The sequence below is a fragment of the Typopeltis vanoorti genome, chromosome 16 (assembly GCF_054136105.1).
Source record: "Typopeltis vanoorti isolate ZY-2024b chromosome 16, IOZ_Tvanoo_1.0, whole genome shotgun sequence".
In the NCBI taxonomy this organism is placed as follows: domain Eukaryota; kingdom Metazoa; phylum Arthropoda; class Arachnida; order Uropygi; family Thelyphonidae; genus Typopeltis; species Typopeltis vanoorti.
Genome location: NC_143564.1, coordinates 55,448,375 through 55,460,642, shown reverse-complemented (window position 1 = coordinate 55,460,642; position 12,268 = coordinate 55,448,375). Strand labels below are relative to the sequence as shown.

The 12,268-nt window shown below is 36.2% G+C and overlaps 1 protein-coding gene across 1 annotated transcript in view; it reads left to right on the top strand.

The window, feature by feature from the left end:
* LOC150098029 (uncharacterized) overlaps nucleotides 1-12,268 on the top strand; it is a 995,665-nt gene that overhangs the window by 153,095 nt on the left and 830,302 nt on the right. The window contains exon 9 of the mRNA XM_090406661.1: nucleotides 4,349-4,447. Coding sequence (XP_090262787.1) covers nucleotides 4,349-4,447 — 99 coding nt within the window. The remainder of the gene's footprint in view (nucleotides 1-4,348; nucleotides 4,448-12,268) is intronic.

The following is a 12,268-nucleotide window of genomic DNA, read 5'->3' as shown; positions in this document are numbered from 1 at the left end:
GAACATTCCCACATAAAACGGTCTTGACCTTCATGTTAAAGCTCACTTTTAGTTCTCACCAAATATACACATTACTAACTATTATAATAACAGAATTAACTCACGTCAATTATTCTTTATTCGTAGAATTTTCACCTGAGTATCACAGGCATCATCATCAGTACAGGTACAAGGCTAATTAAACAATAACTGTTATATTCACAAAGTGCCACCTAAGTAGCTAAGGTTAAATTTCCTAAATTTATTTAAATTATTATTGTTATTTATTTATTTTTTATTTTAATTATTTAAATTTAATTATTTAGTTATTTAATTATTAAATAATAATTATTTAATTATTCAATTATCATAATTAAATTTTTTTTAAATATATATATATATATATGTGTATACATTATATGTTAGGAAAGATTTGCTGCTTTATAAAGTACTATCTACCACAGCGGGGAAAGACGCAAACCATCGGATCTATTTAGGTTAGGGGAGTGAAGTAATGTTTCACATGTTTCTTTGTATAGCCATTCCATTAGGAACCAACTTTTGTCAATGACTTTTGTCTTGTTCCACTTAACTCTATGTCTGGTGTTGATGGCATGTTCTGCAATTCTAGATTGTTCAGGTTCAAGGTACTGGATGTACGACTGGTGTTCTTCTAACCGGACCTGAGCAGATCTTCCTGTTTGTCCAAAATATGATAATCCACACGAACAGGGAATCTGGTAGACACCTGAATAGCTGAGATGTGGGAGCTTGTCCTTTGGAGACATTAGGAAAGTGGAGATTTTTCTGATGGGTCGAAAAGCCACACAGATATTTAGTGGTTTTAGCACCTTAGCTATACGTTCACTAATCCCTTGTATATAGGAGATAGGTATACGTGTAGGTTCTTCTGTACTTGAAGAGGATGCTCTTTTTATGAAGGACTTCTTATAGCCATTGGATATGAAGTAGGAATTAATATACTGTAATTCTTTTTGTAAAAGTTCTTCTGAAGAACAAAAGGAGTGGGCTCTATGAATTAGTGTTTTTATAGTACTTGCCTTTTGGCTGGGATGGTGATGTGATTCAGCGTGGATGTACTGGCCTGTATGAGTCTCTTTCCTATAGACTGTGAATTGTAGATAACCATCTGGTTGGCGAAGAATCAAGAGGTCTAGAAATGCTAACTGCTTATTTACTTCTACTTCTAGGGTGAACTGGATCCTTGGATGAAGTGCATTAATTTTTGAGAGAAACAGTTGTAGTTCTTCTGAGGTTGTGATTGACATGCCCTTCCATATGGCAAAAATGTTATCCACATATCTGAACTAAATGTTAGGTCTGGGTGTAATGTTGTTAAAGATATGCTGTTCGAAATGCTCCATGAAGTAGTTGGCAATAGCAGGAGATATTGGATTACCCATTGCTGTCCCTTCGATTTGTTGGTATAAGTGTGGTGAGGTGTGTTTTTGAAGGAAAAATAACCAGACTTTATTACAAATTCAAATAACTTGACAATGTCTGGAGGAAATTCTTGGTGTAGTAATTCTATGCTGTCCGCCAATGGAACATTCATAAATAGCGAATGAGGTTGTCTTTAAAAAAAAGATAGACTATCGATACCCTTCTAACATTTTGAACAAATTGCTATTTAAAGACAACCTCCAACAACATGTTACGGTGTCCCAATATGTGTCCACAGCTGTCATTCCATATATTAATTCAGTTTCCACAAAATTGGCAAGAATGTTAAAAGCTCATAACATCAGAGTGGTTTTTAAACCAACTACCATGATCAGACAAATCTCAAGATCACCCAAAGATCAGGTACCTTTCTTCAAATTTCCTGGAGTATATGAAATTCCATGCACGTGTGGCCTTTCTTACATTGGTCAAACTTCTAGAAGTTTTGAAATAAGACAGAAGGAACATGTGGGGGATGTCAATCACAATAGAATGATCACATCTGGTTTAGCTCATCATTTCTCAACATCAAATCACGTTATAGATTGGAAAAACAGTTCTATGCCTTACGTCGAGAATGACTATAGACACAGAACTTTCAAAGAAGCAGCTGTGGTGCTACGCACAGGCAATAATTTAAATAGAAATCAAGGTACTATTCTTAAAGACATATGGAAAATTCTCATAATTTCTCTCAGTTTAACAGAACTATAATATGCAAAAAACTACACAACACGTGGTCATGTACCGGATTCTGACTGAAGCATTTGAATGCATGCACGCCATCAAAGACGAATTATCAAATGTAACGACCTAGCAGTTACTAAAGTGTATGTTTTACATGTAACTTGATGCATTTGTTTTCATGCCAGTACAGCCTTGAAAATGCTAGACAGTGGCTAGTGAAACTTGTTGGCTCTTTGTATATTTTATCATTATATCTTATAGTCTTTTAGCAGTAAAAGTTCTTAATTTTAATACATTAGACCAAATATGTACAATTTAAATTACTTCACTCCCCTAACCTAAACAGATCCGATGGTTTACGTCTCCCCCCCACGTGGGAGATAGTACTTTATAAAGCAGCAAATCTTTCTTAACATATAATTGTATACACACACACACACATATATATATTAAAAAAGTAATTATGATAATCGAATAATTTAATAATTATTATTTAATAATTAAATAACTAAATAATTAAATTTAAATAATTAAAAAAATAATTTAAATAAATTTAGGAAATTTAACCTTAGCTACTTGGGTGGCACTTTGTGAATATAACAGTTATTGTTTAATTAGCCTTGTACCTGTACTGACGATACCTGTGATACTCAGGTGAAAATTCTATGAATAAAGAATAATCGACGTGAGTTAATTCCGTTGTTATAATAGTTAGTGATATGTCTACTCACGGTATTTCCTTACTGAAACAAATATACTCACTTAATCCAATTTTCAAAAAAAGGTGAACTACTTCAGAAGTATACTGCCCTTTTACCACTGACCTTGAAAGTTGTATCAGGCTGACTCTGAGCACATTAAATTTCACTTACATTATATACAGTTTTTACATCCATACAATGCCAATTTCTAAGGCATTGCCCTTGAACCTTACAGTTTAGACATTTTCTGTATTGTACAATCTTGCATGTTAATTCCTTTGGGTTAAATATATGGGCTTATTTGCAATGTTAATACAAAATTTGTTTAGCATGTTTACGAGTTGCGACCACTGTAAAAGTCTATGCAAGAAAAAGGAAAATTTCTACTGCATCAAATTTTACAACGATACTGTATAGGGTATAGCATGATTTTGTGAGAGCTTGCCTTAGTGATTTACTTGCTTTTAATAATGACAATCGAATTAGATAAAGGAAATGGCTACAAAATATAGCAATCTGCTATACTTTGTAAAAACATTTGATGGGATATCAGATGTATCTTTGTTAAATAAACTGAAGAAAATGGGGATGGATATGAAGCTGGTGATTTGATAAGGGGATGGCGGACAGATATCAAAGAGGGTATATGGAAAAATTGAATCCAGTACTACAGTGTGTCTGCTGTTTGATTTGCACATCATGGATATAGGAAATGATATAAGGGGAAGTGTCCAGTAGTTTGTTGATTATATAAAGTTGAGAAGAGCAATAGTCAATTAAGATGATATAAAGAGACAAAGAGACTGCAGGATGACTTAAATAGATTGACAGATAGGCAAAGGATAATAGCTGGCAGTTTAACTTGGTCAAGTGTAAATACACTTTGGGATGAAGAAATCACAGCTTGTATACTTTGATCAGGCCAAGGATTTTTTTGGGAGGTGAGTGTTGTTGTTATGGATTTGAAGTTTGGAGGGCATATTTCCAAGGTGACACACTATAATACTCAGATGTTGAAGAATTCACTGAGATGCAAGAATAGGGAAGTGTTATTATGGAATTTATTAGAGAAGTTATTATTGAGAAGATATTATGAATAGGGAAGTTATTATTATGGATATATAAAATGAAGGTGATCTTACTGGAAGACTTTTGTTGTCCATGTTATCACATGCACTTCTTATCCATGTTATTCAACTCCTGTTGAATAACATGGATAAGAAGTGCAATTTGGTCTCACTGTTTCATCCACCTCAGCCAGTAGGGAGGTTAATGGAGCTTGGATATGTGGAAGACATTACTAATTAGGATTATAAAGGCATTAATGATGAATGAAAGATACTGGTTAACAAAATTCTTTGTCTTTTCTGGATAATTAATAATATAGATAAATATAGTTCTCTTATGTTTTAAATTTTAAAGTTATATTTTGTCATGATGGATTCCTTGCTTTGAATATCTTCACGATCTATTCTGTAAATAGCATTTCAGCTTAATATTAATTTTTTATATTTTAGGGAAGCACAGGAGAGCCAGGATCTCCAGGTCCTCAAGGAGATCAGGGTCCATTAGGCCCACAGGGACCAAGAGGATTTCTTGGACAATCAGGACCACCTGTGAGTTTTATTTTATTAAATTCTATCATTAATCCTTATAAAAACCAGGTACCTTAGTATGTAGGCATGTGATTTTAGCAACACAAGCAGTGTATAGAGCTTTCCAGTTTTTAAATTACAGAAAATTATAGAATAATAAATTTTTAAAAATCACAATTTTTTTTCCTTCCTTAATTTTTGGGTGTCATGAGACAAATACTGTGAAACTTTGTAGTTCTGATTTAACCTTCAGTCAGTCAGTATTCATGAGTAGATATCAAGATGCAGCAAAGTTGGAAAACATGCTAATGAGAAAAAGTTATTAACGAGACCCTGTTATTTGTGATTATAATCACAAATTACTTTATCACACAAGCGCATGCACAGCTCATCCAACTTTGCCTTAAATGCATTCAGTATCTCTAAACTTCCTCGCATTTAGGCAGTGCATTCCAATCACTCACTAATCTCAATACAGAAAAAAACTACTTCTCTCTCTCCTGCTCATGCCATATTTCATCCTCATGAGGCTCCTGTTCATGATGGAGGGGACTTCCCAGTGGTGGTACTAGCCCTTTTCATTCTTCCTCTTTTTCTCTGTTTTTATTCCTGTACTTTACTTCTCGTGGGTCTTTTTTTTTACTGTCTTACATTCAAGACAACTGTCACTATGATCCAATGTTATGTTTGCTGTGCAATGTGACCACAGACACCTGAAAAGGGGAATCCTAATAGTCTTGCACTATTATGGCCTTTGTTTTGGCAAGATGGGCAATCTTGGAAGGCCTGACCAAGATCAGTTGGTTAATGGGCTTAGTGGTGTTCCAACGAGTCTCCTACCCCATGGTCCAGGAACAGGGTCCAAAACTTGCTGTAATGTCAGTATAATTCCTGGCATTCTACTCCTCAGTGCAGTCATTGCTTATCAGTGAGTGAGCATCCATGTATGGCTACATGGTAGGTAGGGAGCTCTGGTGCTGAACAAACAATCCCTTGAGCATGAATCCTTTATCCTCAAATTTTCAGACAAGAACTCAACCAAGTATAGATACTGGATACTGTATCTCTAGTATCTGTACTCAACCAAGTACAGATACTGGAGATACATTGTTTGATAACAGAAGTAAGAAATCAAATACATCTGACATCAATATTAATGTACTAGTGTTTCTCATCATCCATGCTACAGATGAAAAGCCAATACAGAAAACATTTCATTATTGAAAAGAGTTTAGAATGACCGCCAAGATCTCCCTAAACAGTTAACAAACTACATTCTGATGTGATCATGTGGAGACATCATGTCAGCAACACTCACAAATAACTATCAGAGCAACATTAATAGGTGCAGTACCAATCTCAGTAACGCTTCATAAAACACTAAACTGTTCTAGAGGAGTGATATCTAAATAGGATATTGATATCCTTCATATATCAGATGAGGAGATATGTTCAGAGCTTAAAGGATTAGATGTACAGCCTTGTCAGACTGTATATCTAATTCTCTTCTTCTTCTTCTTACCCTTTCTTCATCCACTGCAGGACTTAAGCCTCCTTCTCTTCTTCCATTTTTCCTTCTCTTTTGTCTCTGGCCACCATTTCATTCCTCTCCATGTCTGGATATCATCTCTCCATCTTTTTCTCTGTTTACCTCCCCCCCTCTTTTCCACCATGTCCACCTTTCATCTCTCATTCTCCTTACATGACCAACCCATCTCCATTTTGACTTTTTATATTACTTTTATATATTATATCTCTTACTTGCATTGGCTAACGCTAGTGTCGCCGATACTTTATAGTTTACTATATTCGGCAAGAAACTCTCTGATTCCAATCCTTGAGTTTCTTATTCGGTTTTAAAACTATGTGGGATTTAATATCCCCTTAATTTAAGTAATGTTTTCATTGCCGAAATGAAGCTTATTAGCTCTTTATACTTAAGTAACTTAATGGTTGCACCTGTTTGGAAAACTCGTTCGCAGAGTATATAAGTTCTTTTCGCTATATACTTTGGTATTAGGTCTAGCTACTCACTGATGAAGCCTCAAAAAAGGCTGAAACCCGTCTGGGTAGTGACCTCCCTCCATAATGTAATAACAGCATAAATTTCCTAGGAAATGTGTTTTTACATTATGGTAAATACCCAAGAATAGCGATCTGAACTTCCCCCACCTTTGCAACGAGTCGTCCGGTATTGTACTACGTACTAGGATAACTTGCATTGGCTAACGCTAGTGTCGCCGATACTTTATAGTTTACTATATTCGGCAAGAAACTCTCTGATTCCAATCCTTGAGTTTCTTATTCGGTTTTAAAACTATGTGGAATTTAATATCCCCTTAATTTAAGTAATGTTTTCATTGCCGAAATGAAGCTTATTAGCTCTTTATACTTAAGTCTCTTACTCCTATTTTCTTATTTCTTCATTCCTAATTTTATCCTTTTTAGTGATTTTCAACATTTTTCTTTCAAGTTTTCTCTCTTCTATCCTCAGATCTTCTCATTGCTTCTCTGTTATGCTCAATGTCTCACTACCATATGTAAACACACTGGTGTCACACAGCTGTTGATTATTTTCCTTATGGTAGTTCTCCTGTTATATGTTCTTTCAGTATATTAAAGGCTATATTACCTGGAATGATTCTTCAAGGTAATATAGCTTCTTGATTTCTTTAGTTTGTCTTTCTTTAAAACTTACTGTTTGTCTAAGATAGATATATTCATATACTTCATCAATTCTTTTCCATCTATAGTTATTTTATCCTCTTCATATTCTTTTGTCATATGCCTTTTTTTTTAAATATTTATTTTCAGGCTTTTCCACCATAGTTCATTCCTTATGGATTGTAGAAAGGCTTATATGCTGGTTAAACATGATAATTAATACTCAAGTAATTGACAGTGTACGCTAGAAATATAAATTAAATCAACTTTAATATATACTTTCCGATATTTCGGCAATGTCACGTTGCAATTTTAGGATTTTGTTGATTTTTTCCGAGTTGCCTTGGATGTAGGGAATGGTGATGGATTTAGAGTAATCTTTTTTGTGAAAGTGTGTGTGTGTGGGGGGGGGGGGTGGATATCTGGTTTTAGTATTTTTTGGATTTTTTTGGGAGGGGGGGTTAGCCATTGGCTGAGAAAGTGTTAGGGATGTGATTTAGTTCAGTGGTTAGGGCTTGGTCATTTGAATAGATTAGTTTAACTCTGTTGAATAGTGTCTTAATAACTACATATTGTTGTGAGGGGGGGAGGGATTGTTGGTGAATGTATCTGCCTGTATGGGTGGGTTTTCTAAAAACTGAGAAAACCAAGGTACCATCAGGTTGGCAGGTGACTAGTCTGTCTAGGAAGGGGAGACTGTTGTTTTCCTCTTTTTCCAGGGTGAACTTGATTTTAGGGTGTTGGTTGTTTAAGTGTGTTAGGAAGGAGAGGAGTGTATCCGGGCCATGTGGCCAAATAGCGAACACATCATCAATGTAGCGAAGCCATATGGTAGGTTTTTATGGGGCAGATTTCAAGGCTTTCTCTTCAAAAGTCTCCATAAAGAAGTTGGCCAAGGGTGGAAAAAGTGGTGAACCCATGGCTGTCCCCTCTATCTGTTTGTAGAATTTTTCCTGCCAAACGAAATAGCCTGAGTTCATTGCGAACTGAAATAAGGCTGAGATATCGGGAGGAAATTTAGCTCGGATTAGCTCTAAGGTTTCTTTGAGGAGGACGAGACATCAAAACTGACCATTATATCATTATGTTGGAGTGTAAGGTTTTCTATATTTAGCTAGTTTGTAAGTGGGGGAATCAATGCCATCCACTATGGGACGTAATGGCACATTTTCTTTGTGTATTTTTGTGAGCCCATATATACGAGGGGGGGGGGTCTAGAGTTATATGGTTTTAGTCTGTTAGTAATCTCCACAGGCCAAGAAGTGACCTTCTTAAGGAGCCTAAGGAGTTTTCTAATTTGTGAGTTTGTGGGATTGTATTCAATGGGGAGGTAAGTAGCTCGATCTAATATTAAAGCCTTAAGCTTACCTGTGTAGTCAGTATGATTGAGTACCACAGTGACATTCCCGTTATCCACTTTGGTGATAACTATTTCTTTGTTTTTCTTCATTTCCTGTAGAGACGTGTATTCACTAATGGATATGTTGGTTTTTGGTGGTTTTGCTTTTGTGAGAACACAAGCTACATCCAATCTAATATCGTTGGCGATGTGGTTTGGAAGGTGGCAAATTCTGTGTTCGATCTGGATCATTAATTGCTCGGCTGGTAATTTCCTAGGAGCAATGGCGAAGTTGTGACCACTTGACAGAGTGTTTAGTGCTTCAGACTTCAAGATAACTGAAGAAAGGTTAACTACAGTGTTGGTTTGTAGTTTTGGTTCAGACGTCAAGTTCTTTTTTAATTTATCTAACTTGTTGATATGTCGACTCTGTATTCTTTCGAATTCTTTATTTGCCGCAGTGCACGAGATGTCATGTAGAATTGACCAAAGTTCGTGATTTAGTGTATTTGAAAGCTGTATCTCTAGCGCTAAAATAGCTCTGTTTACGTTGGCTAGGGAACCGTGTAGCATTAATTTGCTCCTGTAGTAAAGGCTGACTTGCCCGGTTATAGATACGGAGAGCGTTTTGTGAACAGAAATGGTGCTTAAATTTTACACAATTTGGGATTACCTGATTATCCCAGCAGCATTTTAGGAAGGTCAGACGATTCAGTTGTCTAGATAACTTCAGCTTCAGTTTGCCGTAATGGCGGGTCTTGCGTGCGATGGAATCTCCGTGGATGATTCTTGTAGAAAGGCTTATATGCTGGTTAAACCTGATAATTAATACTTAAGGAATTGACAGCGTACACTAGAAATATAAATTAAATCAACTTTAATATATACTTTCTGATATTTTGGCAACGTCACGTTGCCATGCACTAAAGACCAACCACTTCCCTTAGACCTACCTGGTGTATACCAGGTCCCTTGCAGCTGTAAATTATCCTACTTTGGCCAAACAGGCAGGACAGCAAATATCAGAATCTCAGAACACAAGGACTACATCCGATTTCACCAGTACAGTCACTCTGGGCTTGCAGACCATGCTCTGGATACTCGCCACAGAATAAGGTGGAAGAAAGCCACAGTAATACACTGCAGCAAGTTCAAATATGAAAGACTATTCATGGAAATAGCCTCAGCCCTTAGGAACATGCCAAACCTCAACAAATTTGGATGCATGAGGCTGCCCCAAATTTGGGAAACATACATCAGAAGAACTTCAGCCCAAAGGCCAAGAACACCTAATATAGCCTGCCAGGGGGGGCACCATCAGGACTTTAAGAAAACAGTAGCTTCCTCATTTCATTTCTCATTTGCTGTTATGTAGTACTTGCGTGCACATGTCTTTATCTTAAGTTCCCATGAAGATGGCAATTTGACGTTGCTGAAATATCAGAAAGTTTATATTAAAGTTGATTTAATTTATATTTCTAGTGTACGCTGTCAATTCCTTAAGTATTAATTATCATGGATTGTAGTTCTTCTTTACTCTTTGCAATGAGTGTTATGTCATCAGCAAATCTTAGATGATTGTGGTGCATTCCATTTATATTAATTCCTTTTGCTTCCCAATTTAGTTTTATAAATATTTCTTCCAATGTTTCACTGAATAGTTTGGGTGAAAGTGGACCCTCCATCTTATTCCTCTCTGTATTTGGAATGGGTTTCCTGTGTTTTCTAGTTTTATTGTTGCTGTTGCTTTTTCGTATAGTTTATTTATTAGCCTAACATATTTCTTTTCTATATTCTGTTTTTCCAATGCTTCTATCATTTTAGCTTGAAATATATCATGGAGTCAAAAGCTTTTGCGTAATCTATAAACATCATATGAAGGTCTATTTGGTATTTATTAGTCTTTTTCTATTAATTGGTTCGTAGTATGAATATGGTTTATTGTAGAAATTTTTTTTCTAAAACCATCTTTCTCTACTGGTTGACCTTCATCCAACTTTATCATTAACCTATTTAGCAATATTTTTGATAATAGGTTTATTGGTCTGTAATTATTTATTTCTTATTTATTCCCTTTTTGTGGATTAGGACCATTATTGCATTATTCCATTGTTCAGGAGTTTTTTCCTGTTTGATAATGTCATGAAATAAAAAATTCTGTTCTTTCCATAATGTCCTTCCTTCTGCCTTTAAATGTTCAGCCAGTATTCTATCTTCACCTGGGCTTTTGTTAAATTTCATTTCTGCAATTACTTTCTCCATTTCTTTCATCATTATTTCTGGTATCATCTTGGCTTCTTCATTTTCTTCGTTTTCAATGGGTCCAAGATAAATATCTTCATTCATCTTTGTATAAAAGTCTTCACATATTTTCATTATCTCCTTTCTTTCATACTTTATCTTCTTGTTTTTATTTTTGAGATATAAAATCCACTTTCCCATATTATTTTGCTGGTTGGCCGAGTGGATAGCATATCCACTCTTCAGCCAAAAGGCTGCGGGTTTGAATCTCGCCATGGGCACGGATGTTTGTGATTGTCTGTGATAAATGTCAGTGGTGGTCAGCAGTAGATGGCATTGATGTAGTTGCGGTCAGTTGGTGATTGAATGGTGGAGACGGAGTTGTAGAGAAAGTACCCTCCCTTGGTTAGTCCTTGGACTTCCTGGATCTCAAGCAGGCAAACTGGCCCAACACACATGGATTAACACACATGGATTACAGTCAGGAATAATTAAGACCCAGATATAGGCCTGATTCATCAGCTGTGCCTGTCCCAAGCCTGGATAAAATGGGGGGGGGGTATTCAATGGTATTATCTTTGATGGACAGCATGGATTTGCTAAAGGGAGGTCATGTTTTAGTAATCTACTTACTTATCACAAAAAGGTGACTGCTTCCATAGACAGAGGAGAAGGATACACAGTAATATACTTAGATTTTGCAAAGCCTTTAATAGATTACCGCATGATAAGTTGATAGTCAAACTGGAGTGGATGGGGTTGGATATTAGATTGGTCCATTGGATTGGAGACTGGCTATCTGAGATGTATCAACAAGTTGTGTATGGGGGGGGGTAATATCCAGGAAAAGGAAAGTTACTAGTGGTGTACCTCATGAGGTCTGTTTTAGGGCCATTGCTGTTTAACTTGTATATTAATGATATTGCTGAAGATTTGGATGGAGATATTCAGTTGTTTGGAGATAATGCAAAGTTGGGATGAACCATGAAGAGTAGAGAAGATAAACTTGAATAAATTGAATGATTGGGCACGGAATGTGGATATGAGTTCAATGTTGCAAAATGTAAGGTTTTAAAATTTGGAAAACAAAAATGGGTTGCAGAATTTATGCTTGGTGAGGATATATTGTCGGAGGTGGAGGAAATAAGAGATCTGGGGGTGATTGTGGATAAGGATCTAAAATTTAGGGGACACATAGCCAAAATTGTGAAGATAACACAAAGGCTTGTGGGAATGATGCAGAGGACACTGACTTGTAGAAGTAGGGAGATTCTTGTTCCATTGTATAAGGCTTTGATTAGGCCACACATGGACTATTGTGCCCAGATTTGATCACCTGATTTTCAGGATGAAGAGATGTTGGAGAGGGTCCAGAGGCGACTGACTAAGGTAGTTTCTAACCTCTGGAATGTTGAGTATGAGGAAAGATTGAGAAGATGCAACTTACAGAGTCTGGTGGACAGGAGGAGGAGGGGAGATATGATAGAGACCTACAAGTTATTAAGGGGGATTGAATTGTTATAGGATCAATGCTGGGGAGGTTCTACAGAAAATAGTGGGAGATCAGGGGAGAATCAGAGTTCATCCCTGTAAGCTGT